The 26,716-nt window shown below is 36.0% G+C and overlaps 1 protein-coding gene across 4 annotated transcripts; it reads left to right on the top strand.

Moving 5' to 3' along the window:
• The first annotated feature begins 207 nt into the window (after window positions 1-207).
• On the top strand, window positions 208-26,716 carry LOC106159441 (apoptosis regulator R1). Of its 4 annotated transcripts, none has more exons than XM_087012959.1 (3): window positions 208-355; window positions 7,694-8,135; window positions 23,533-26,716. In XM_087012959.1, exons 2-3 carry the CDS (start codon window positions 7,698-7,700, stop codon window positions 23,671-23,673), a joined length of 579 nt encoding a protein of 192 aa, XP_086869085.1. In that variant the 5' UTR covers window positions 208-355; window positions 7,694-7,697; the 3' UTR covers window positions 23,674-26,716. The 4 variants fall into 4 exon arrangements, with proteins under 4 accessions (XP_086869085.1, XP_086869083.1, XP_086869084.1 ...); XM_087012957.1 differs by lacking the exon at window positions 208-355 and adding an exon at window positions 1,155-1,324; XM_087012958.1 differs by lacking the exon at window positions 208-355 and adding an exon at window positions 4,049-4,189.

Genomic DNA, 26,716 nt, shown 5'->3' with positions numbered 1-26,716 from the left:
GTGTTTGCGGTAGGCGCGTCACCGGGATGGTACGCAAGGTATGGCGGGTCTTCTCCAAACCATGGCCTCGTATCCAGTGACAGGGAAGCCTGTTCTGTGTGACAACAAAATGAAAATGAGACTGTGAGTGTAGTTCGGTTGACACAGGATAATGGCATTAAAATGGCATTTAACATGCCCATACGTGAAGAAGCATTCACTTTAACAAAATGTTTAGATTTATTCAGTTAACTTTCATTAAGGCCTATTTTTTTCTCTTTTTGTGAAACAATTTGATCTCTCACCTGGGGTCCGCCTTGTCAAGCAGATGGGTTTTCTTTGATGGAAAGAGATAGAAAGAGCTGGGCAGGAAAAGGTAAGATATTCTACTTTAAAGTTTTTTAAAAAGTGCTAAATATTATATTAATTTCACAAATTTTGGATCTACACATGACTTAAAATTATTTCATGCAAAATCTAATCTGTTTAAAGTTTTAAAGATTTAAAGTGCTAAATATTATATTAATTTCACAAATTTTGGATCTACACATGACTTCATTTTATTTCGTGCAAATTCTAATCTGTTATTCCTTGCCGAAAAGCATACCCATCGTAGAAAATAAAAATCAGGAAAAGAAAGAAAATATGAAAGAAGCCCGTGCCTGTACTTCATTTAAAATTCAGTACAGAAACATAGACGTACAAGTTTTCCAATCTGGACACGTGACGTTCGTCCAATCAAATGCAAACATAATCCTCAATCAATAATTATATAAGCAAACCTTAGGCTGTAATATCACTTTCATTTTCATACTGATTCGTTTACTCTTTTTTATATTTTACCTGATTTGGTAGAAAGAAAATATCTCCAAGCGACACGGAACTAAATATGTATTGACACTAGCTGACATACCCATTCATTTCATATATAAAATACGGGTACCTGTTATGAAATGCATGTTGTAAAGATGTCCTAAAAATTGACAAAATCTTTGGTATTGTCACAAGAGAACTGACACAACTGTAATAAACAGATTTATTTTTTAGCAAAAAAAATTCTAAACGGCCCCCGGATCAGTGATTTGAGTGAAGGGGCATTGCGGTTAACATTTTCACTTCCTTGTCAAAAGTAGTGGTGTAGCTAGTTAGAAACAGCGTGGAAGTTTGAGTTCTAATTTTAGCCTTCCGTAAAATCCAGCAGCTCACTCCTTTACAGTTCATGACGATATACGGCCGTCTTCTTTAATGATCTGATACAACACGGATATAGAAGAATCAACGAGGACATTTACATTTATCAATCAGTGTCGGTCATGGGGAACGTGAATTCTCAGCTCGTTAAACGGTAGGTGCGAATCAAGCATGTGGCCAGCAATTTCATAGAGGAGGGAAATTCTTCTTCTAAAAAGAGAACCTTTTCCCATGAAACTTCCGTGTACCTAGATCAAAATTGAAGCAAAGCAGACCATTTTCCGGCAAAAAGGGCGGTACGCCTCCTCCCCCCCCCCCCCCAGCCCCCAACTCCCCCGGCTAAGAGAATGGCCTTTTCACATAGAGCACCGTACTTCCGCAATACACACTGTACCTGTGGAAAGGCGGTCTATATTCCTTCTTTACACGGCGAATGTCAGGCATGGTATTAAGAAAATAGAGTAGTAAGAAAAAAAAGTCCAGTCTCATTTTCAGAATCTATTCTTATTCTTTAAACACCAATCCATCGATCCAAGTTACATTAGAATATATCTTTTTATGTAAAAATCAGCTTTTCCTTAAAGTCCTGACAAAGAACGCCATTTATAAAGATTATGAATAACCTTATCTCTTTCATGAATGCAATTATCTGGTTCAAAAGAAAAGAGTGAACAATGATATCTCTATCGTCTGATGGCCGAAGGATACCCAGTTCAGGCAAAATATCATTATAGTATTCATCTTTTTTTACCTGTCTTACACAACGCGCAGCATATTTCATACTTGTATACTTTGAGAGATTCAGCCACACTGGTTTAATTTATGGATGGCATCCTATGGAGATACGCAAGAGGTGATAAAAACACCAATAAAAAAGTAAAAAAATAAGAACCAAGTAAAAAAGGACATTAATTTAAGCACTGCACGTATTCGACGTACATGTACGTGCGACCTACTACATGTAGTGACTTTTTAGATAATTGTGACTTAGTTAACAGATAAAATCTGAGGTCACCTATAAACTGGCGAACATTTACGTAAGATTCTCTTTGGACAACAATACCAGTCAGTCATTTGTATTTTTCAGTAGGGTTCAGTCAATCAACAGTCACCGGTGCACCAATAGTGAACACTTTCTTGTAAAAAAAAAAAAAAATTTGCAAAATTTTCCACACGGATCTTCATCTGCAATTGCTGGCAGCCTACACTCACGTGCTTTATAGATGGCATCAATATATGGGGAAAAGCGCATGTTTGTCTACTCACAAAACAAATGTGATTTGGTATACACATTGAATCGACCTACTGTCTAAAATACGTAGGCGTATTTGACTAGAAACCTTCAATGCACATCGATCTAGAAATAAATGTTAGATGTCTTTCTATACAATAACAAAATCATCTGTCGCTATTTGTTCATCGGGCCCGCGTTGGATGGCGACAAATGTGTGTAATACGGTGTATAATATATATATGGGCCTTTAATTAAAAACCAGTGGAATGCACAGATTAGAGCATAGTTAATCTATAATCCTTGTAAATAACATACCCGTGCTATTTCCTGGTTTTCGTTTGGGATCCAATATAAGATAAGCCTAACATCTTATGTTGGATCATAGAACTCATTCCCAACAAAACTATCGTTCTAAGTAGATCGATCCAACTCCGTGGCACTTTCGCTGAATGCATTCAAATTAACAGATAAACACGCCTCTCCTTGGCGTTGAGGAGAATATATACATGTAGAAGAGCTGGTGATTATACCAGTAGGCCCTACGTTGGAGACAAGAGGAAGCCTGTTAATCTGATTGCATTCAGCGAGAGTCAACGTGGAGTTGGATCGATCTACGATAGTTCCATTTTTCTTAACTTAAGTTCAGATTTTATCGTTAATAAGGCAAAATAAAGCTTTTGTTCAATGGCGCGTTACTAGGAGGAATAACTGCATGGCAAAGGAAAAAACATCTAAACCAAAATACCAATTTAAACCGGTTTGAAGAACATACTCTTGTCGTCACTTAAGCCATTTTTGTAATAAGATCTTGTTCAGGGATATGATGGAGCAAGGCCCCTTATCGATTGCTATCTTACCTCAAAATTAAAAGATGTTAAATTGATGAAAAACGCTCTGAAGTTCCGATGCTTATGCTTAGCAACCAGAAGTCTATAAACGTCGATTTTTTATATTCGCGGGGATTTTTACTGTTTTCAATCAGCACAAAGGTAATTATTGAATGATTAGCTGCAGAAAAACCTCATTTTCGGTTTCTGGATGAACAGTACCCTATACCACGGCTTCTACTTGCAATATACAAAACGTGTACGCAACTAGAATCTGTATAGATAAATTTAGAAAGTGAATAAATAACTAATACTGAATACTGAATACTGAATACCGACTACTGAATACTGAAATTGCCCCTGCAGTATGGTGACATGATGTGCTGACACCAGCTCAGTTACAAGCATAATTGCGTACATCTTTACATCGATATACGATCGGAACTTCACAACCATAAGAAAACACAATTTCTTTACTTATCAATTCATTTTTTTTTTTTTTTTGTTATCGTCTATTTATTGAGATTTAGATGAACAGCGTTGAACTGGTGTAAAAACATGTTGTCATACGCGCTGGTGAAATTTTCATTTGCCATTCTGAGAAAAACTGTTCATGTGCACCCTGTTTAGATTCTAGTTACTTTTCTTTGTTTCTAATTTTCATTTTGCATGCACAGTAGTAGTCATAGCACTTTCTTTTTTGCACACACAACAGCAGTAGTTGTACTTTCATTTTGCAAGTTGCGCAGGCGGCGTGGGCATTTGTTTGTTTTAGCTTCTATGCATGCATTACTTTTCTACGCAGCAGAATATTCTGAGCTATGTTACGGAGGCAATGATGGTTTGCGAAGATATTCCGTGGAAAAAATCGATGTACAAATGCAACATTATACGTGAACAATCGTAGAGGAATGGCTATGGCGTTATTCCAGGCATATGGCTAGCACACGACGTAACGGTTTGTCTTTTATCAATCCAAAGTTAGAAAATTGATAAGATTTTCAATATTTTCAGGGAATGTCTGCTGATATGAGACTGTGGGAGAGACCAGGTATCGTTTGAGTTAATATGTGTTTGTCTGTCTGTCTGTCTGTATGTATGTTTGTGTGTGTGTGTCTGTGTGTCTGTTCGTCTGTCTGCTCATAAATCACTCTCTCTCTGACACACACACAAACACACACACACTATATAAAGCGAGAGAGAGAGAGAGAGAGAGAGATTAGATAATTTTGACGGCAACAGAACTATCATATGCAGCTCCTTTCAGGAAGGATTTCTAAGTTGAAGGATCTTCGCTCCCCCCCCCCCCCCCCCGTCTCTCTCTCTCTCTCTCTCTTTCTCTCTCTCTCTCACACACACACACACACACACACACACACACACACACACACAGATACCGGAAATTGCGGAGACATATGGGCAGTTAGTAGAGAGATGGGTTACCACAGACCTAGGGTTAACTACCTGCATGAATACAAGTGTTTACACCGTCATCTGTCATACATGTACAGAACTACGCAGTCACTTTTGAAACATACTTACTGCGCATTTGAGGTAAAAAAAAAATAAATAAATAATCAACAAACGGAAGTGTAAACAAGTTGAACAACAGCTCGGTATTCAAATCGATAAATGAACCGTCAATAGACTTAGAGCGATTACTTGTTCGTCACATTTTTTTTTATTGATATGCTTGATTAATACGAAATGGGATTAACGTGCAAATTAAACTTATCACAGGTATATCTGGAGAGGGTATAAAGAGGGTGGAGTTAGTTCTGTTTCACCTGTATCTTCTTCCTTAGTTTTCCATACATCGATATGTCCTGTCATATACATGTGTACATACAATATGAAAGAAATGAGACATTTTAATCAAAAGCCCATCAGGAAAAACAGGCAGTTTATTTAATCTAGAGGAAAGAAACATATTTGTTTTTACGCAAACAACTTTTCATTGGTTGTTGCTCTAGATTAGCTAGTACCAAAGCAAAATAAATTAAATTAAAATTAAGTTGAAAAACACTTCACTCAAAATGTCTTAATCAAAGAAAAGATCTACTCCATGTTGGTATACGAATGCGTCGGGAGTGGTGCCTCAAATCTTGAAACAACATCAATAAAAATACCATACCATTTTTATATATTAATCAGAAAAAAAGCGAAGAAAAATGAATAGGTTAAAATTAACGGTAGGATGATAAGGATGCAGTGGAAGTCGATGACTCTCCGCTTATTCTTTATTTCATCCTTATGCATCAGGTAGAACTGATGAAAATGTACAAGAAACATAGACAAGATAGCAGTCTGACAGCACTGCATGAGCTTACATACAAATCTACAAATACCATGAGTTGCGATATACACCCCCCCCCCCCCCACACACACACACAGATCAGACCTGCCAAATATAAAGAAAAGCAACATTCTTTTTCAATGACAACAATTCTTTGAACCTTTCACAGCCATATGCATGGACCACACTCTGGCGTTCACGGATTGGTATCGTTTTTCATATTCACAGTTCTCTCTCTCTCTCTCTCTCTCTCTCTCTCTCTCTCTCTCCCACCCACCCACACACAAACACACACACACACACACCACCTACGGCTTGGAACCGTCCGGGACTCGGGGGCATTTCAAATAATGCAACCTATAGTTGTCTAAACTCTTCCACGGAAAATATTTTTCTGTTTCATATCCTCTTTTTCACAGGATGTTTACACAGTCATAAAATACAATAATAATTGTGAACGGCGCGTTCGAAAAATTCAGAGTCACTCTCCTTGTTTTCATGAATACACAAATTTGAGAAATGAAAACATATAACTAAACTTTGTATAAACGATTAATCAGGTAGGGTTACGTAACCGGTACATGTATGGTTTCCTGCCACTGTGATCATACAGGAAATTCGACAGAGGGCGCCAGTCTAAATATTCCGGGTCATTGTTGGATAATGTATATGAAATGGGGGCGAGAGAGGGGGGTATCCGTCCTAAAGAGACACCTTTAAAACCTGACCCTATATTATTTGTCTATTAAAATCATCTTTTTTGTTGTTGTTGCTTTTATATATGTATGTACATATATAATTTGTAATTTTCTCGTATTTCACGGGGTGCATACAATGCTTCCTTGTGCTTTGCCTACGTTACTTGTGAATAAACTATAGTTTAAAATTTTTTGAAATCAGTGAGTAATATAACGGAATGTGTTCATTTTACAACTTGTGCAGATTGAAGAATATTTTCTCCCCCCCCCCCCCCCCCCCCCCCCCCCCCCCCCCCCCCCCCCCCCCCCGCCTGTTGACATATGAACGCTGACGTCATGTTTGCAGTTAATCCTGTTCAATCTAGTCCTTTTAGGGTCACGCTCTAGAGGGCACGGAAAGGATCGCCTGTTTACTTTGATAGCCAAAGGTCGTCGTGACTTCCACGACATCGGCCTTCCTCTTTGATGATATAATCATAAATCACTGATAATGACGAATGTGATGATATAGGCCTAGGCAGTACCAGTATATACATACATGTGACTCACCCTGATGAAGATTTTTTTAGACGAAGTATGACTTAATATAATGCTTTATGATGCAAGATACTACTATATAATATAATATAATATAATATAATATAATATAATATAATATAATATAATATAATATAATATATCTAAATGGAGACTAATATAATTGTATAATATATGATCCTCATAAAAATATCACTTAATCAGTGTCAATTTCCTATCTATCTTTTTTACCTGACATAAACTGTCCAGCTAGATAAAAAGAAATATTTTGACAAATAAAATTAATTAGGCTTCTTTGGGTCCTTTTTTTTAAATCAAACAAACTATTTTAAATATAATCCAAGATTGAAATGTTTCTTGATCTCTCTTGAGCACACATTGCTTTTCTAAATACTTACAGTGTGCCGTGGGCAAATAAGAAATGATGTGTTTGAAATTTTATACGATTGTCCTAAAATTCAAGTCCATTTCGTCAGCGTACATATGTACCTATTTCACAACCTAAGTCCATTCACTATCACATATGAATCAACCTGCCTAACCCCCTTTTTCGGCCTCGTTTTAAAAGAAATGCGTCACCCATATTGCCAATCAAAATCGAGGCTGATCACGGGTGTTTGTGACGTTGCGACCGGCTTAGATATAAAGGAGGTCGCTTCGAATAATGTAAACATCTCCCAAAAGCACAATACAATGACAGAAACTCAGTTTTCAATGAAAAATATTGGATATAAAGTTCAAACATGAACCGACAGTATGACCAAACGTAAGTACGAGATCGCTTAGTAATTTTAAATGATTTTATTTTAAATATGGAACATATGCATAATAGCCTCGTTGCTGGCAGCCGAGTAGCGTGAGAAAGGATGGCTAGTTGACCGGGAGAAGGGTGATGTTTGGTTAAATGTGTGCTGTTCTTTTCGTTTTTCAGCACTATGACAAATATCAACAACAACAACAATATGTCTAGTCTGAATTCGAGACCTCTTGTACGGGATTACATAGCAACTCGACTGAAGAAGACCGGGTGTAATATGTTAGCAGATTCTCAAGAACCAACAAGACTTCACCAGTGTATGAGACTGCTAGGAGAGGAATTCGAGCAGCGTTACAGGACAGTGTTTCAGGACCTCTGTGGTCAGTTACATTTAACACAAACTACTGCATACCCTGCATTTTTCCAAATCGCCGATGAAATTTTTCAAGACGGAGTAAAATGGGGGAGAATAGTGGGCTTGATAGCGTTCGGTGGGGCTCTCTCTGTGTACTGTGTTGAAAAGGAAATGCCAGGACTCGTAGAAAACATCATAGAATGGGAGACAACGTATTTAGACACACAGCTAGCGCCGTGGATAATACAGCACGGAGGATGGGTAAGTGATATATCCCCATACATATCATACATACCCATATATATAAATTATACGAAGTCGTGTTTATACTAATGGAACCCAGACATTGACAACATCTTCAATCTTGATGAATTATTTATCATATTATAATAGGTATGGGTGGAATTTGGGTCGTTATTTGTGTGCTAAATATATGCAGCATCTTGGAGGTAAATATATGTACCTTAGCTTAGGATAAATACACCACTAAGCTTGTGAAGGAAATCAAAATTACCATAATGTTGCTCCTGTTTTTTCAAGTTCAGTGGTTCTCTAAGTCTGTTATAAAAAGAAAAAAAAAATCAGATTCAGATGGAATGTTTCATGCCCCTGTGGTATATGACATTTCACCCTATAGATTATAAATTCTCTGATCAATAAATGTTCAATGTCCACAGGTTTGGAAAATACAGTTCAATACTTTTAGTCATTGAATCAGATGAAAAAGGGCCACGGGTTGCTTAATCATGTCAATATAGGGTCATTCTTTTTCTTTTTCTTTTTTTTTTTTTTTATCCCCAAGAAAATGTTGTTCCTGAATATGATAAGAGAGAGCTTTAAGATATTTTTTTCATCATGGAAATAGGATTTTTTTTTATTATCTGATATAATTTTGGTTTCGGTGCGGGGTCATGGGCATGCATGCGCAATTGATATTGTATGCCCCAGGTTTACTGTTTATAATGTTGTACCAGCTGCTAACATCTTACACCAGTCTGCGCGAAGCTAATTTTATCCTAAAATATTGATCCTAAACTTCTAGATAGTGTGACAGATGCGTAGGAAAATCATCGAGGTTTTACTCTTGCTGTGGGTTTTAAGTGCTGCCTGTTTGAGTGCCTGCTTGTAATGTCGATGGAAGTCGATCAATATGAAATACTCTTGTAGGAAATTCAAATTTCGGCTGCATAGCTTTGCTCGGTCTGTTCTGTTGTTTCACAGGTTCAAAAATGAAAGCCGAGTTCACTTTCGTCATGTGAATGCTAATCAGTAATTTTGAATAGTAGCATTTAAATTATTATCCTCACTTGTCTTGTTTACATACACTTATAACTGATAACGGCGATTTGATTCAAGTTATCTTAGTCCAACAGACTTACGGTTATTTATCTTTTTTTTTTTTTTTCAAATTTTGAATAATGGCATCCCTTTAAAAATGGCTGCCGAAGCCAATGAGATCTGTCTTTACAATCCTGTGTGCCCATTCATGGTCTTTGTTTGCTTTTTGATTGTTGATAAAGGTAGGTCAACAAAGCGATTAAATCTTTGAATCGTGTAGGTCACCTGGTCCCAATAGTTGATATAGTCTGTGTTTGCAGCGTTGTGAAAACAATTTTAAAAAGAAACCTCTTGGTTCATTGGTCCACCACTACCTTTCACAATTGAAAAAGGGGAACGAGGAGTGCATTTTTTATGAATCAAATGTGTAGCAGACAAATATGTAGGTCTCAGTTCGGTGAATGCTAAGTCATAACTGATTTATGTGCAAATCTAATCCAAGCACCTGCATAGCTTGAAGAATTTTTAATACTCCAAGCTTTCGCTCCGTCGGACACCCACTCTTGCTCTACTTGGGGCTTTTTAAAACATTCCACTCATTCTTGAGGGCTGATTGTTTTGGATCCAGGCCAGAATGTTCTCATTCAGTATTTAAAATCCATGGGGTTGTAGGGAAGAAAAAGGGCTCATACCACTATGAATGATTTTCAAGGCTTTTGTTGTGGTCGCAGAATATACTGTAAAAGCATACAAACAATGCATTAGCCAGGGGAACAATTTCATTCATAAGGTCACTTGCAAATGACGGGGCCCATTTGAAAGGGGTGTTGTATTTGCATGATAAAAAATGCATTAATTTTATTGATCGAGTTTAACTAGTCGCATAGGACCTTTACCTGTATTTCAGGTGTTAGACCTGCGGCACCTTTTTATTACTATTTTACCTTTTATTATAGCGTATGAATAAGTGGGGAATTTTTTAGTTTTAAGAGATGCCTCGGTATTGTTTGATGATCATTGGGTGTTTGACTGTTTCCAAAGCAAAAGCTAACAGAACACCCACGTCAACATAGCAAAGCAGCTTACGCCATATGATAAATTGTGTTCAGAGATGTGAGAAGGGGGCGACCCTTGTTTTACGGAGCCTGAGTGACGTAAGGCCAGGTTGTTTGGGGTTAAAATGTGAAGGTCAGAGATTTGCGCCCAGATGGGTTGGTACTGCCCTTGCTGCCCCGAAAAATGTTTGTGGTTTTTTAGAAACGTGTATGCATGCTACATGTATTTCGATCTGTAATGGGGTGGTGTTCTTTTTAGATGGAACTTGGGAGAGGATGGCAGGAAGATTTTCTTGTCCGTACTTTACTGTGGTGGAATTGTTTTTGTGTCTCTGTGAGTTTTTTTGATGAAAAATCAGTTATCTGTGGACTGATCATTCATTAGATTTTTTGACAATGTGAACTGATAATAATCCACAAAAATGTTTTAGTTATAGTTTTAAAAATGATTTTGAAAATTTTTTCAAAAAGTTAGTTGGCTTTGCGTCAGAAAATTTTCGAAAAATTTGAAAAAAAATTGAAAGTTTTTTGTGAATGTATGAAATTGATAAATCTTTAAGATGTGAAATATCAGAAAAAATGTGGCATTTGAAAATTTGAAGTAAATATAACAAGCAAGCCTATGCTCATAATCAAAACAAGGTCACACGGAGGACATTTCCTCTTCAGATAACAAAGAAACTCAAACTTGTTCCCAAAGGACCGGTTTGAATTTGATAAACAATTATGCTGAAAATGAATGACTGCTTTAGATTTAAATAAAACAATAAAATTTTGACAGGATTGGTAAACAACTCTAAATCCTAGCCCAAATTGCTTATGACGCAAAAATCTTTGTTTTTGATCCCATTGACTGGATCTGCAGTCTTACAAATGCCAAGGTCAAGTTATGATAAAAGCTGTCTATGCAGTAATGATACGGAAGAGGGGAAAATGGGAAATGAAAGCCCATGGCTACAGTTTGCTACCGGCAGCAATCCAGAAACAAGTGTTCTTTTCATCATCCTACCCAGATATATATATATATATTACCTGTACACTTGTTTTATCAGTATAAATATGATTTTTTTTTTTCTCCTTGTTGTGGATAATTCACCAGGATTGTGAGAAAGGTCACAGTGCTTAAAGGGATAATAACTCTTTGTATGAGATATATATTTCACAATAAAAACATTGTGAACAACTCGTAGAAATATAATATATTGTTTTACCACAAAAACGACAGCTATAGCTATTATTCTGATATCTGAGCTTGTCTTTAGACCATGTGACCTCCATTGATGGCTATGCTTAATTAAAATCTCTTAAGAGATTATAACAAAAAAAGAAAAAAACTTTTTAGAAAAAAAATAAGGACTAACTTTGAATGTAAAAATGGATTCATTAACCATTTGTAAGCATGGGAAAATTGTTGTTTACTCCAGGAAAATTAATTTTTTGGCCAAAAGGAAGAGTTATTATCCCTTTAAGGTCATTTACTTCAAAATATAAGCATTTAGTTAGTTTTAAAATAATGCTGGAATAATTATAATTATTAAAGAAAAATATATACAGCCTATCACATTATAAACACAAGATGGTGAGCTGAAGGCAAAATAATACATTTGCTGCATGATAATTATGCAATTTTAGTATCATGCATCCAAAAATATCACCCAACTCTGTGTCAATGCCAATAGGTCACTTGATGCTCTGTGCATACAGAGAGGAACATGTGCATACATCAGTGATATATCGTAGGTTAAAAATACAATAGCGCCATGAGACGCGATCATGTAATTAATGTCTGAAACCACCAAATTAATAGACTGTGAGCTCATGTTGTTCATCACACCCAGTTATGCCTACTTTTTTTTCCTCCCACAGAAATTGCTTTGGAGATTGCCAGTTCTTTGACAAAAGTCCAAAAGAAGTGAGGGTTAGGTTCAGGGATGATGAAAGGAGAATGTGTAATTATCTATTTTGGGAGGGTGGGGGTGGGGAAAGACAGTGTCTGTTTTGAAAGTTACTAAATACCATTTGTGTGTGTGGTTGAGTAACCCTTTTTTTTTTTTTTTTTTTTTGCAAATACGTGTGCACAACAAAAGAGGAAATACAGACACTTATCAAATTCAGTTTCAACTGATAGTATAACACTGAGTCCTTTCTACTGCAAAACAAACCAGGAAACAGCAAGAAAGCAAAATCGGTTTTGCTTCAGTCTAGGAGTCAATGAGTTCATTCTGTAGCAAAGATAAATATATAGTGGAAATTTAAGAACCAGGAAATGCAGGAAGTAAACAAATTCTGTTTCAGTTTAGTCTGAACAAGGTCTCTGTTATATATGTGAGTTCACTATCCACATGTGGTCAGGTAAATAAACAGGCTGTCCACTGTTCCCACTGGACGGGTCAGTTTCTGTTTAAAACAAGCTAAGGGCTTAATCCCAATGTAACTTTTGCTCTACATAGATCAATCAGACTCTGCTGGGCCTCTCGCAGAATGTAATCAGATCAACACGCCTCCTCTTGTTTCCACTGTATTTGTAGAATCACCAGCTTTGCTGTATTCCACTCAACGGCAAGAGGAAGGGTGTTAATCTGATTGCATTCAGCGATGATTTCCCTTGGAGTTTGATTGATCTATGTAGAATAACTAATTTTCATTGGGAATGAGGCCTAAGTCTGTTGTGAATTTGTAAGTACTAGTACTAGTAGGCATCATTTGCATTGTGTGCCTTTTCTTTTGAACTGGACATAAGAATTAACCCTTTGATCAAAATGAAATCATGTGACATGGTAAGGCAGTGGGTGGGTGGGGGGGGGGGGGGGATTTCATGACAGAATCTTGCTTCTCTATAGAAACATTGATCAGGAAAGAAAAAATATTTGGAATAAGGAAAAAGATGAGACTGAAAATTTTCTCCTTCTTCTTGTTCTTATAATTTAAATTTAGTTACTAGTAAACATTATCTTAAACAAAGGATAACTCCAATGTTTACGTCAGCCAGTATCAGGATATATAGACCAACCGCAGACTTATTAACACTACCTACACATGGAAGGTGATTTTCCAACCCGCACTTTGTGTTTCTGGTTCATGTCCAGCGTTGATGAAGTAGAATGAATTATTATAATGAGAGATGTGCCACCTGCCCATCTCCGCAGGGAACTAAACATGAAGTAAGCAATCATGATGAAGTAAGACGTGGCAATAGAATAGGGATAGATAACAAAAGCTATTGCCATAAAATTATTTGCTTATTGATGTCAAAAAGTTGATGAATATACATGTATGAATGTGTCACAAGAATTATTTTTAATAATGATATGGTGAAACTTTCAGAATTGACTGTGATAAAAAAAAAAAAAAAAAAAAAAACACCAGTTTTGTTTCATGAAATTCATAAAAAATGCATAGAAGTTGTATCATTAGAGCTTTGTTTCTTGTCATGGGAAATGAACTCAGAAGAGTCATGTTCAGAAATGGTTCAAATTAAAACAAACCAGTCTTAAGTAAACCGTGTCTCTGTATGACCAAACTGCTAGTTCTGAAGGCACAGAGTTTTATGAATTTAAGAACCTGAAACACAGTGACTTAATCTATTACCCTATACCCAGTGGTGATGTCATTTGGACTACTTCTGGCTTAAGTTGGGCCTGGTCTGAACACCTCATAGACAGTGATGAAAGCTATGATTCAGGGTTCTCTGTTATCTTTGTTCTTTCTCCTCTGTCTCATGATAAAACGAAGTCGATTTGCTGACCAATGGTTTCCTGCCATGATGTGATCGTGATCGAGAACCTTTTTGCCCATTGGGCTCTGATATCACAGCTTCTGAATCATAGCATGGGTCATTAACAGTTAAACTGCATCAGACTGTTTGGATTACTGCCAGTTGCCATGGTAACAGATTCTTCTTTATTGTCTTAACAGCCTGTTTTTTTCTCCTACTGTCTGAAACTCTCATCGATGGATTAAGTGATGGTTCATTTTACCTAAGTGCATCATCATGGAGGGGAATTATTGAACACATAGAGAATAACAAATTTTAAAAGCAAAACATATCCTGTGTGTCCACGTATGTGCATGTCCATGTGTGAATGTGTGAGTGCACACACGCTCATGTCTGTTATAAAGAGTTTCAAAACAAGAATCACACTGTCACCATTATTTTAAAAAAGAGAAAACAAAATGTAAATATTATCTACTGTCCCAGTAATGTGTCCGGACATGACAAGCCCTGTCACAGTCATAACAGTGGTCATTTTGGTCAAGGTAGTGACCCATGGCAGTGTCAACATAACCCACATTCCTTTCCCTTTGTGTTCAGGGAAGCACTTGTCATTTTGATTGTCATATCTAGAGGACATGCACTTACTGTGTCAGAGAGCTTTACACCTTCAGCATTGAAAAACTCCCCTTTTCTGTTGTCTTTGTAATCTGGTGACGCATTTAACTTGTAATACATACTAGTAAACGGGTTTATTTTTCCGCTGGTTAATAAATATGGCATATTATTTGACAACATGTAAACATGATACTCTGGCTGAAAAAGTAGGCCAGGATTCATCGTTTATTTGTTATTATTTTTATTACCATTGATTTTATTGATATTTTTGTAAGTGGATGAAGATATTTTATCTTATATGTTAAAAGATACAAGATATCTAATCTACTTTTACCTGTTTGTCATATGGCCAGGATTCTAGCCAACTTTTAGATCTATTTTAACCCAAGTGTTACTTTCCACATGTACAATTTTGTATAAAAATACATTTTATGAAATTCCAACTCATATATAATTTGCAATTTCATCATGAAGGATCATTAGAAAAGCATCATTTGACGGTGATGTGACACATTTCAGGTCAGGTGATTGCACATTTTTTTATTTGACACATGACGTGATAAATGATGGCACCCCTGAACCTTCAGGCTAATTTCCCTTGAAATTTAGAGTCATAAATTACATATATATAGCACCAGAGAAATCTGTTTCAGAAGAATGAATGATCCAACCTTTTTCCAATATGGAAAAGGTTCATCAGCGAAAAGACGGAAATACTTCCATAAATCCCTCGGCTTTGTGTAACTTGGTTATCATATGAAAAGCCTATCTAGAGTAGCCCTTAATGTTGTGAAGGGAGTCTGAGAAGAGTGTGTTCATGATTTTTCTCTGGCCCTTTTTCTCAACCCAGCATATATTACCTACAATGATAGGTTTTTCTTGGAACTTGAAACAAAGAAAGACTTTCACCTGTCATATTTTCATGCAAACTTTGGCATTATTATCGTTTCTTAGTATGTAACTCAATCTAAATGTCATCTGTTAATCAATATTGCATTTTCTTTTTTTTTTTCCCCTCAGAACTGCTTGATTTAGAATTTCTAAATAGCAGTATTAACCACTATATTTCCTCTTTAAGAATAGCTAAATCTCAGTCTAAATAGCAGCAGTCCATTTCTTATTTATGATTAAATTTTTCTAACCTCGCATCTCGATGTTAGGTCTATAGATAGCAAAGTCAGCCATACATTTCCTGAAGAAGATTTTATTGATTTTTCTCTGGTGCTATATATCCAAACATTCACATAACAACTACATGTGTCTTATGTAATACCTGTGGTCAGAGTATATGGACAAATTCCAAGAAAATGGAGACTATTTGTAGATGTTTGTGAAGGAATGTTTACACTGGCAAATGGGATCATGGCCAATACGAGTCCAGTCAGGAGACATGTGATAGATGCATGTAAACATTTTTTTCTGAGAAGTTTCGTGCCAGAAATGGGAGTTAAATAGAGTTCTATGTCCTCTTTTGAAATGAAATAGACCTAAAATTGGATTTCGTAATTTATAAAATGTTTTGCTAAAAGAAGCCATACTAATCAAAAACCAGCATGTATTGTATCTTAGTTCACTGGTATGAGAACATTTTTCTCTCCTTTTCTTGTTTTTAACCAACTGTAAAAGGGTCTTGTGCATCTCTAGCACTGAGATTGATTGAAATACGGAAATAATGAAAGTACTGTATTTGGCATTCTGCCTAACATCGAACATCGTTCTACGAGCTGAGTCAATATTCACAAATTATGCTGTCATAAACAAGGCCAGTTTAATGGACGACCACTCCTTGGTCAGCTAATTAGAATTGTGCAATGTTCTAAAACTCACAGAGGCATGCTGTTCATTGGAGCTTATTTCGGTTTAAGCTGGAATTTTCCGAAAAGTGGGCTTTTTCATGTTGAAAGTTTAATTATAATTCTTCTCTTGTGTAGTCTGACATTTGAAGAATACATTATTCTACATTCTGTGGCACTAATAAAAAGTAAATAGGTTTTGTGCCAAGAGTTTCAGTTACTTGTTTTGCCTTTTTTAATTATCAGAGCTAGTTTCAGCATCTAGTGGGTTCTCTGGTACTGCTACTGAATCAGTAATGGGCTAGTATTACAGAACTGTATTATGCAAGAACAGATGGCTTCATAACACACTTTATTGTTCGAAATAGCTCGGTTATGCCAGGATCAGTTTATGTTAACCGTTACTGAATTGGAAGATAGGAGTCGTGAGCACACACTAATTAGTTCAACATCTATAAGGATTTCTGATTTCCAGACTGGAATGAATAATCTGTAATTACTGGAATATGTACTAGTAACTTTACTGTAAGGTTTATTTTGGGTTTGGGTCTTTTTCCCAAAAAACATATCCAGAGTACTATTAAGGGGTCTAGGATATTAAAAATACGTCTAAAACTCGATTTTTAGTTTTTTATACGTTAGAAATAATCAATTTTGTATCTAATACTCAATTAAGTTATATTTGTGAAACACGGACTAAAAATATACATTTGGACGAGTTTTTCTACCTGTCCTGACTGGTACGGGTGGCAGGCTTTAGGCTCCGCCTCCGTTGTCAAGCACCGTTACTATGGGGGGCGGGGCAAGAATGGTTGTCTAACTTCTTAAGCTGTTACGCGTGCCCTGGCAGCTCATAAGTCTTACGTCAGCTAAGCAGAACACAGTTATATAAACAGTCATGGGAAGAAAGAAAGTCGTAAGAAAACGGATGAGCGAGGAAAGCAAGAGAATTTTGAAAGAGAGTGTACGATATATTAAATTTTCTACTATAGCGTCTAAATCACGTCTAGGTAAAGACTCGAGATCACACTTGAACTGCTGAGTATTCGTACAACGTCTGGGGTTGTCAGAAAAAAATCGTTAGGCAATCATTTTATGCACAATAAAGATTGTAATAGCAAGCAAGTTTTTAAGTAATATTGCCACCCAAAACATTTTCAAATTCGCATATTACGGTCTTGGCACTCTGTGGCATCATGGCATATGCGTACCCACATTCGGCCATTTCTCGGAGTAAATCTTGCTTTGCTTTCTCAATTTTCGTGTCTTGGTGTGTAGAGCGGCGTCCACGCACGACGGGTGGCAAATTTCCTCTGCTGGCACACCAAGTAATCCTCTTTTTGTTTGTAAGCGCTTCCTTAGACACTTCCTAGACAGTGCACAGACTCCTACTGCGTCAGGCACAATTATGATTAATTACGTCAGTGAAACGAGAGAAGGTAGACCTACTCAGCTGTCAATCATTTCTCAGGGAAGAGCGGCTTTCGTGGTACGAATAAGTTTGCGTACAAAAGTAAGATTTTCTGGCATCTAGATAGAAACAAACAACCCAATTTTAACACGTAATGGTGTATAGACCTTCCCGATCAACAAGATGATAACAGGTAAGGCGGAGGTGCAATTATTTTGCTTAAATAGCCCAATTACCTGAGCAAAATGGTTTAGGAGCGATTTCTCAGCTTTGAAGATTGATAACATAGTCTAAACTTCAATACCCATATCTCATTCTGTAACTGTCAGATTGACATGAAATTTGATGTGTCTCTGTTTCAGTAAAATATCTAGTCGACTGAGTCTTGGTTTTTGGATTGACCTTTTATTTTTGAAGTTATTAATACTGAAATTGGAAGGTCCATATATATTTCGTAAAATTCACGTTTTATCAAAATAAAATCAAAAGCAAAAATAAAAAGAGAAAATCCTGACAGAGATCACTGGAGTTTGTGCTAACTTTTAGATAGCTATTTCAATCGTATTAATAGGGCTTTTTGTTTAAGAGAAATTCTTGATTAAAAAAAAGACAATTTTAGCCTCAAAACGCTGATATTACGTCACTCGTGTTACACTGTGACCACAAACTTTGAAAAATTGTTTGGCTTGCTAGACCTTATCTTTAAGTTAATAGGAAATTTCATTAGCTGCATTAGTTTTGGAGTTTTTCGTTAATATCCAAGATCCCTTAAACTGATGATTATTGGGGAATTTCAAGGTTCATGTTATTCCAGACGATAATTGCAGAGATGATGACTAAAAGACGGATAAGGACAGTATATTGTATTTGCAGTTAGTGGCAATTTTATTGCTTATGGCAGCCTTCATTTCTATTTGATTTCCTGGAAGTATATTAATTTTTGTCATTTATGCTTGCTATTATTATTATTTTTTTTTAAAACTTGATTGACCCTGTGTTTTCGAAGATGGGACAGGCTGGGAGAAAAGAGAGAGAGAGAGAGAGAGATACGACATCACTGACTTAGACTACAAGTGCCAGTAATTGTTAAATATTGAAAGCTTATGTCATTGGTTTGGTGATTTTATGTCCCAAGTTTCTGGCTAACAGAAACAAATTGCTTTAAACACCTTGGTCAGTGATTTGGTAATGTTTCAATATCAGTCCTATGTGGATTGTATTGGGGGGGGGGGGGGGGGGGGGGGGGATTGGTGTGGAGGGGGAGGGACACATTTTAGACCTGTCTTTAAACAGGACAATGGGTGGGTAATGGACAACAGCATGACAGTCTACAGTGTTAGTGACTTTTGCTTTGTTTCCACAGCTTTGTTCTTCAAACTTGTTATTAGTTTGATGCCAGGACTTATGCAAGAACAAAGGAAATCACATCTGTTACAACAACAGCAGCTGGTGGAGGGCAGATGGCAGGCATAGTGTCTTCCTTATCGGTGAAGACTTAGACCCCATTCCCATACCTAGATTGATCTAACAGGTTCTTTCCATCTCCAAGGGGTTTCTCGTTAAATTGCTTTCAGCTAAAGTAGCTAAGATGTCTGGCATGCCTACTGAAGCTGCTTAACTATGGTGAATTACCCCCTGACAGCTTCAGTAGGCATGCCAGACATCAGAGCCGCTTTAGCTGAAAGCTATTTAGCAAGAAACCCCTTGGTGAAGGATCGATCCACAGTTAGTTCGATAGGGTTTTGGAATGGTCCCTACAGATTACCCTAGCAGCTCAGACCTCCCGTAGACAAGAAAAATAAATAAATAAATAAAATCAAATATAAACAATTCTTGTAAAAAAATCCTTGGAGACCCTTATATCAGTAAAAGCTATTATTACTGGTATACCACTTCTTTTAATTCTGAATAAGTGTCTTACCCTATAAATTGATCAAAACTGTGTGGAAGTTTTTTGATATATTATGTTGCCCTTTCACAAATATACAAAACAGCACTGCTGAAAAGCAGACTTTCATTGTATAGAGATAATTAACTGTTAAATTGCCAAAAGAGATGTGAAGTTGAAAATTCGATTTCTACCTCAAATTCAGCTTAGCTTTTATGCCACTTTAGTGATACATTGGCAATAGAAAATCAGATATTTTCTTTCTTCCTTTTTAAAAAGGAATAATTAATTTCATAGCCATAACATAAACATGAGCATTTTTTTGTCCTCTTTTTCATGTTAGACGGAATAATTTATTTGAGATTCATTAATTATCCTTGTGAGCATAGTAGAACAAGGAAGTAAACTGCAATGTGGTAAAATATCAAGGGGAACCAACCTTCTGATGGTAGACAAGTACTTAGGGAAATGAGACTGTATAAAAATAGATAAAAGTAGCAGTAGGACCCTATGCGTATGTGTTAGAGGTATGTGTGGTGATGTTCCTTTTACCACAAGTATTTCAAGGATGACGTGAGGCAAAATTGACAGGCCACATGAAATAATGCGTAGGCAAGTGACGGATCGTGCCTGTGTGTTAACATTAAGGGCCCCTTTACACTGGACGGCGTCCTTTCAGCGTCCAGCAGTACGGACCCATTTGAGAAAAAATTATAATACTTTACGTGCCGACAACTGGCCGATCATTGAGCATTCATTCTGATACAAAATCAGTGCGCGTGTCTCCTTATTAAGACCACAGCGCGAGCCAGTTACTATAAGTAATCTAGTGAGACTCCCCGCGGGGATAGATCGATCTAAAATCTATGGGAATAGAGCCTTTGATCTTTGCAGATAATGATAGTTATAATGATAATAGTAAAATTAAAGCAAGATAATATATAAATGATAATAATACTAAAATAAAATAAAAAATGACATTAATAGTAGGCTAACATGAAAAATCAGTAATAGTGTATTTGTGTCATTTGATTATGTAACAGCAGGATCAGAAAATTATATTTCAACATGGGTCACCTGGTAGTGAAGGTCACATGATAGTCATGTGGCTGACCTTTTACACTCCAGGTTATCAGTAGGAGATTGTTAGTGATGTACCCAAAGATCGTGATAGGAATATCATTGTACATTGTATATTCTGAAAAATTAATAATATTCTAATTATAATTGGAATTTAAATATAGTTGAATGGCTTTAAATATACTGTAGTTGAATGGCATGTGTTCAATTGATGAGAATAATTAAGAAATTACAGAAGTTTCAAAATATAATAAGAATCCTTAGAAGCAGTACTTACAGTTAACATCACATTGTAATAATGTTCATAGGGCCATTAGCAGAAATACCAGTGCACTAAATCAGTACATTGAAATTAGCGTCCTTATCAAAAGTCAAGTTGGGCATCTCGCCCACGAGCGTAATTGAATTAGATGGCTTGTAGCACCTGACTACACTGATAGAGGACAGCTATAATAGAAATAGGAAACATGAGCTAAAAACAGTTGAAATGATATATACATTGACATTTTTGTCACGATCTACATTATGTGTGGCTTCAAGTGGGAGTGTAAATAGAATACCAAATCACAGTCAGGTGTTGCTTCTTAATGTGAACATGATGATATGTGGGCTTTATTGTTCAAAGTTTGTCCAGGACTGGGTTCCCATGCCTAGATCGATCCATTTGGTGAGACTCCCCAGGGAGATAGATCGATCCAATTATCTGTGGGAATGGTCCCCAAGATTTCACAGGATGGGATCAGTTTATAAATTTATAGATCTCCAATACAACTTTTCTGATTAGATTTTTTAAATCTTTTTTATTTATTAAAATGTCTTTCTTAACTTAATGATATACAGGCCTACTGCAAATTACCAATAATAATGTACATATTCATGTCTGCTGCATCTTAGTCATCTTATTCTCCTGATGTATACACATTCCTCATGTAGAATAAATAACCCAGTTGCTCACGTATGATGCAATAATTATATATATATATATATATATATATATATATATATATATATATATATATATATATATATATATATATATTCCATTCAGCACAACTCTTAAATGTATAACTCGATTGATTTCTATGTGGAATAAATAGTGATCAATTATTATTATTTTAATTAATTGATTTTTCCTTACAATAACATTATTTACATATTTCAGCTGAAACTTGTAGGGACAATGTCCAACTTGAATCTTCTCATTACTCAAGCACAATTTCCAGTCCTTAAATGTCAGAGTTATGTGAAGTCTATTGCACTTAATACTTTTTTCGCTTTGTACGTTTATCAGGATCAGAGGTCAAAAGGTTCGGTTTGACAATCAAACTTAGTCAACCTCTCATAGCAACCGTGGCTGTGCAACATAACAAAAATTTTGTATTTATTATAATCAAGGGTGAAGTTATTAATTTTTTGAAAATTAATTCTTCAGAAACAAAATAATGATAATAATAATAGAAGAAAAGAAATGATAAGAATGCTAAAATTAATAGATTGATAAAAAAAAGGAAAATAAAGTAAAGGGAGAAGTAAGGGCAGTTTAGATAATGTCAATTCAGTAGTATTGTAAAATCTGATGGGAGGACCTTTTTCGGTGGAGGTGGAGTTTTATGGCAATATCAGAAGAGATTTATGATTTGGCTGAAAAATCAAGTTTAATTCAAAGTAAATTCTATGAAACAACAATAATGATAGTTCTATTGAGTCTGGGTACTATCTTTGCTGAAGTTCAGGAGTACTTGAAAACTGAACTCATTTGATCCCCATATCTGCTGAGAAAATTTCCCCCGTCACAAGACGGTATTATCAGGAGTGAGGTCATTTCACGTTTCACGGCTTTAGATAAAAGTTTAAACTGATTAACTTGTAATGAGTATTAACTGTTCGCGTGGCTTGTTGGTAATGTTGTACTGTATGCCCTACTGTACCTGGTAACTGCCTGACCTGTCTGGTATGTAGTCGAGGTTAACAAGCCTGTGCTTGCTTCTCAAACTTGATTACTTCCATCTCCCTTTCCTCCCACCTACCCTCTACCAGGGTGGCAGACATTATAGGCAAATTTTCCAAAAGTCAGTCAGTCAAAATGACCGTCTATTATATATAAGACATATCTGTGAGTATCTTGTGAAAAATCAATCTGTGGCCCTGGTAGAGGGTATCCTGCACCCAAATTAACATCCCATGTATAGTTGCATGCAGACATGGGAAAACTGCCTGCCTGACAGACAGGTCATGGCCCCTTGAAATATCAGAGGACCTGCAAGATTTATGATATTGCAGGTCTTCTGGACTGGCAAGGGTGGTGTGAAATTACAATACATAAAAATAAATCACATTTGAAAATAGACTGACAGAAATAAAGGGCTTACCTTGGGCCAGCACAGAATTCTAAGAAACCTGCAGATTTTCCTTCTGCTTTTTCATTTCTAGATTTAAAAAAAAGGTCTTTATTAAAACAAGCTGTACACGAAAACAGTCTTTGAAAATCCAAGGATACAATTGCTTAAATATACTTTTGTTTATTATAAATACGTATATACGTGAACAGGAATATGGTGTACTTGCATTTATGCATATTATATTTATAGAATCAAGTAATTTATTTGTTAATTATTTAAGCACCCCAATTTCAGGGACAAATAATCCATTTTGAAGCAAAATTTTGAAAATATAATTTGTGTCAAAGCGTCAGTCATGTATCAAGGTGTGCTGCAATTTGTATATTTAGCTGTGATACTACCATAAAAACTATTAAAATTCCCCATCAGCAAACCTGCACTGCATATTTATACTTTAATTTTTTTTTTTTTTCTCTCTTTACAGAATGGGTTGGTGGAATTTTATGAAGGCGGGGCAGAAATGAGAAACGAACAGCTTTGGCCAAATGTCAAAATGGCATTGACTGCAATCGGAGCAGTGGCAGGAGCAGGCTTAACGCTTGGATTTCTTCTGTCAAAGTCTTAAGATTTTTGTTGTTGTTTTTGTGTGTGCGTTATTGTGCTGCTATGCCATGTTTTTATCTCACAAAATATCTGTGACATGTTCTGGAGTTTTATTTTAATTTCTGGACTGTTGATTCCTGGGAAATGAAAGAAGAAACATGGAACAGATTCTTGGAAGAGACAAGACATTATTCAGAGAAGATTTGATTTGGTATTGAAGCTTGTTCTGTGTCAAAATGGAAAAGGATGGGTATCTCAAATGAAAAAAAAAAAAATAAATAATGAGATGGGCGCTCACCAAAGGAGTAACTTGCTCTCTTTTATATGTTTTGATGACTTTCTTCAGGCAAGAAAGTGACATTTACCAGATCATGGTCTCAATTAATATCATGCCAATTGCTTTCATTTTATCACTCATTTTGCCAAGGATACCTTGGAATACTTCGGAATAAATGTATAAGACAGAACAGAGAGAAATATTCCAAAGACATTTCTAGCTTCATTTCTGTTCCCAAAAACCAAACTGGAGTCACTGATGCGATCTTTATTTGATCTTTGAAGAGGAAACGAGAAGCCCACTACACACCAAAGATTGCTGCAACACACTTGACATTGTGTAACTTCTGCCATGGGGATAGAGTTCAGCACAGCAAGGGAATGGACCAATTCTGCTTCCTTGGCTATTCAGAAGCGTTTTTCTGTTTCTTGCTTGCAACTCTGAGAACATGTCTAAGACATCTCATAAGTTTGCTTGCTGTGAAAGTTTAAGAGTTGTATCAAATGGTGTCTATTTAAGAACTGTCAGAGAAGGATAGAGATGTTTTTTTTTTTTTTATTTCACTTCAGTACTCAGTCATGTTAAGTGATTTTTATGTCAAAGACTGCATAAACTGATTTATAAATTAAATACAGGAATTTTGGAACACATCAGGGGTCAAGGTTACAGCAAAGCACAACTGCCATCTATTTTGATGTATTCAGTAGAGGGAGACAATTTTTCCAAGACGAGCTGCTCAGACACCTTGTTACTCCAGTTGTGCCACTGAATATACATGATTTTATAACTTAAGTTTGTTTTCATATAACTGTTGTACACTTTATTTATTTAAAAGAAACATCATTTCTTTGTATGGGAGTGATGATTTAAAAAAAGTAAAAAATAACATGTTATGCTTGGACGGTGAGGGGTGCATAAGTGATGTCAAATGTCAAAACTTCAAATGGCACTCGGAATTTTCTTTTTTCCTATTTATTGTTTAATGTAGGCATGTGGTATTGAGCCAGATGTCACACCCAACACACTGTCACACCCAACACACTGTCACACCAAACACACTGTCACATCCAACTCTACTGCACAGCACACAGCCATGCCCACAAAACTAAAACAGTGTCACCAACCTCAAGTGTCACACCTTTCTTATTGTCACATTTTTGGCTACTTGTTGCCGCACTGTCAACAAAATGTCCAGTATCCCACCATTAATTCAACTGCCACAGATAAATCAACGTTAAAATATGAATAGTAATGATGATCTTGAATATTAAAGAAATAGGCTCTTGTGCTTGCATTATTTGTGAAAATTTCCTGATCGGCTTTGCGAAGGGTGACACAAGTGTGAACAGTGAATTACTTAGAGATTGATATGCTACTGGCTTATGTGTTTTCAAACAATGAAGCTGTGCAGGAATATTTGTTATGCTGTGATGCAGTGTTTGAAGATACATCATTGATTCAGTGTGAAGGTAGTTATAGCAGGTGGGCAGTGTTTTTTTGCGCAGCTGAACCATCGGTGTTCATTTTCACTCATATGTTTATGCCCTCCAGGGGCAAGTATGTAAATCTGTATTGAAAGTGTGTGGGCCAGATAACTGCATCTGCTGTTTTTGCATTGTAAAAAAAAGGTCATTGTTTATTGGTGAGCCTATATCGGCTATTACACAGTCTTTAGTACAATAGTTTATCAAATGTAGATGTGTATGAATTTGTCTACTTGTTGGATCTTATTTAAGATTATGTCTATTTTATCACTATCTTATTTTTTTCCTCTTAATATTATAAATTAGATTTACACAAATACGGTCACCATTGTATTACATCATAAGCATTATTCTGTGTATAAATCATGTTGTTTAGGTGTTATATTTATTTTTAGCAACCAGCCAGTAGTTACATCTGCCCAACCCAAATTTTTGTAAATGTTCCATTTGATAGTTGAGAATTTTTTTTTGCCAGTACAATTTGGCAAGTTCTGCAGCAATTCAGAAATAATTGCACATTATAAAATTATGACTCAGATGTGCATTGCTACTCCACCCATGCACTGGCTTGATCGAAATTTATAAAACTAATGGATGTTATTTACACCAAAATGGTCCACCCTTTTCTGTGGTGTCTGGGTTCCAGTTCTTTAGAATATTAGAAAAGAGGCTGTCGTACGGAGTTCTGGTCTTTGCTTGAAGTGAAGATGCCCAGCACTGCAGATTAAATTTGTTAATGTATTCCAACAGTAAAATAAGCTAATGCTATTCTCAGATTCAAATTCATTCTTTCAAAAATAAATGTTTATTTAGAAAAGAATAGTATGCCTACATATGCGTCATCTGTAATATCACTGTAAATTTATTTGAACTTGATCACTTCAAGTTATTTTGTATGTTATACAACTGCATTGTCAATAAATTTCATGTATATGAATTGCTTATCCGGTGGAAATTATAGTAGAAAGAAAAAAGCAGTATTTGCTCTGATGGCCAGATTCTTTCAAAATAGGCGTAGTTAAGTAAGCTTGCTTGTTGGAATAATTTTTGAACTGTAACTCAAAGAATCACGCAATGGGCATATTTAACGAGTCAAGATTCTCGACATTTGAAGTGTTACTGTTTAGTTGATCTAAAAATTAAGTTTGGTCAGTGAAGAACTTTGTAAACTCTTTGTAAGTAAAGATGGAGGCACAATGCTCCAATTGTGTATGATCTGAGGGTGAAGAAGACGAAATTTTCTGTAAGAGAAGTAGCCTTTGATGGGCATGTCCAGTGGAAATAACATGTTTGTGCTATTGTAA

Source organism: Lingula anatina, chromosome 5 (genome assembly GCF_051362555.1).
Source record: "Lingula anatina isolate TDL-2025a chromosome 5, LinAna3.0, whole genome shotgun sequence".
Lineage (NCBI taxonomy): Eukaryota > Metazoa > Brachiopoda > Lingulata > Lingulida > Lingulidae > Lingula > Lingula anatina.
This window is presented reverse-complemented; position numbering and strand designations above follow the sequence as displayed.

Coding starts and splice junctions, on each gene's coding strand:
- LOC106159441 (XM_087012957.1), top strand. CDS start 1,293: ATGGGGAACGTGAATTCTCAGCTCGTTAAACG. Junction 1,325..7,693: donor AATTCTCAGCTCGTTAAACG/GTAGGTGCGAAT, acceptor TTCGTTTTTCAG/CACTATGACAAATATCAACA. Junction 8,136..23,532: donor TAATACAGCACGGAGGATGG/GTAAGTGATATA, acceptor CTCTCTTTACAG/AATGGGTTGGTGGAATTTTA.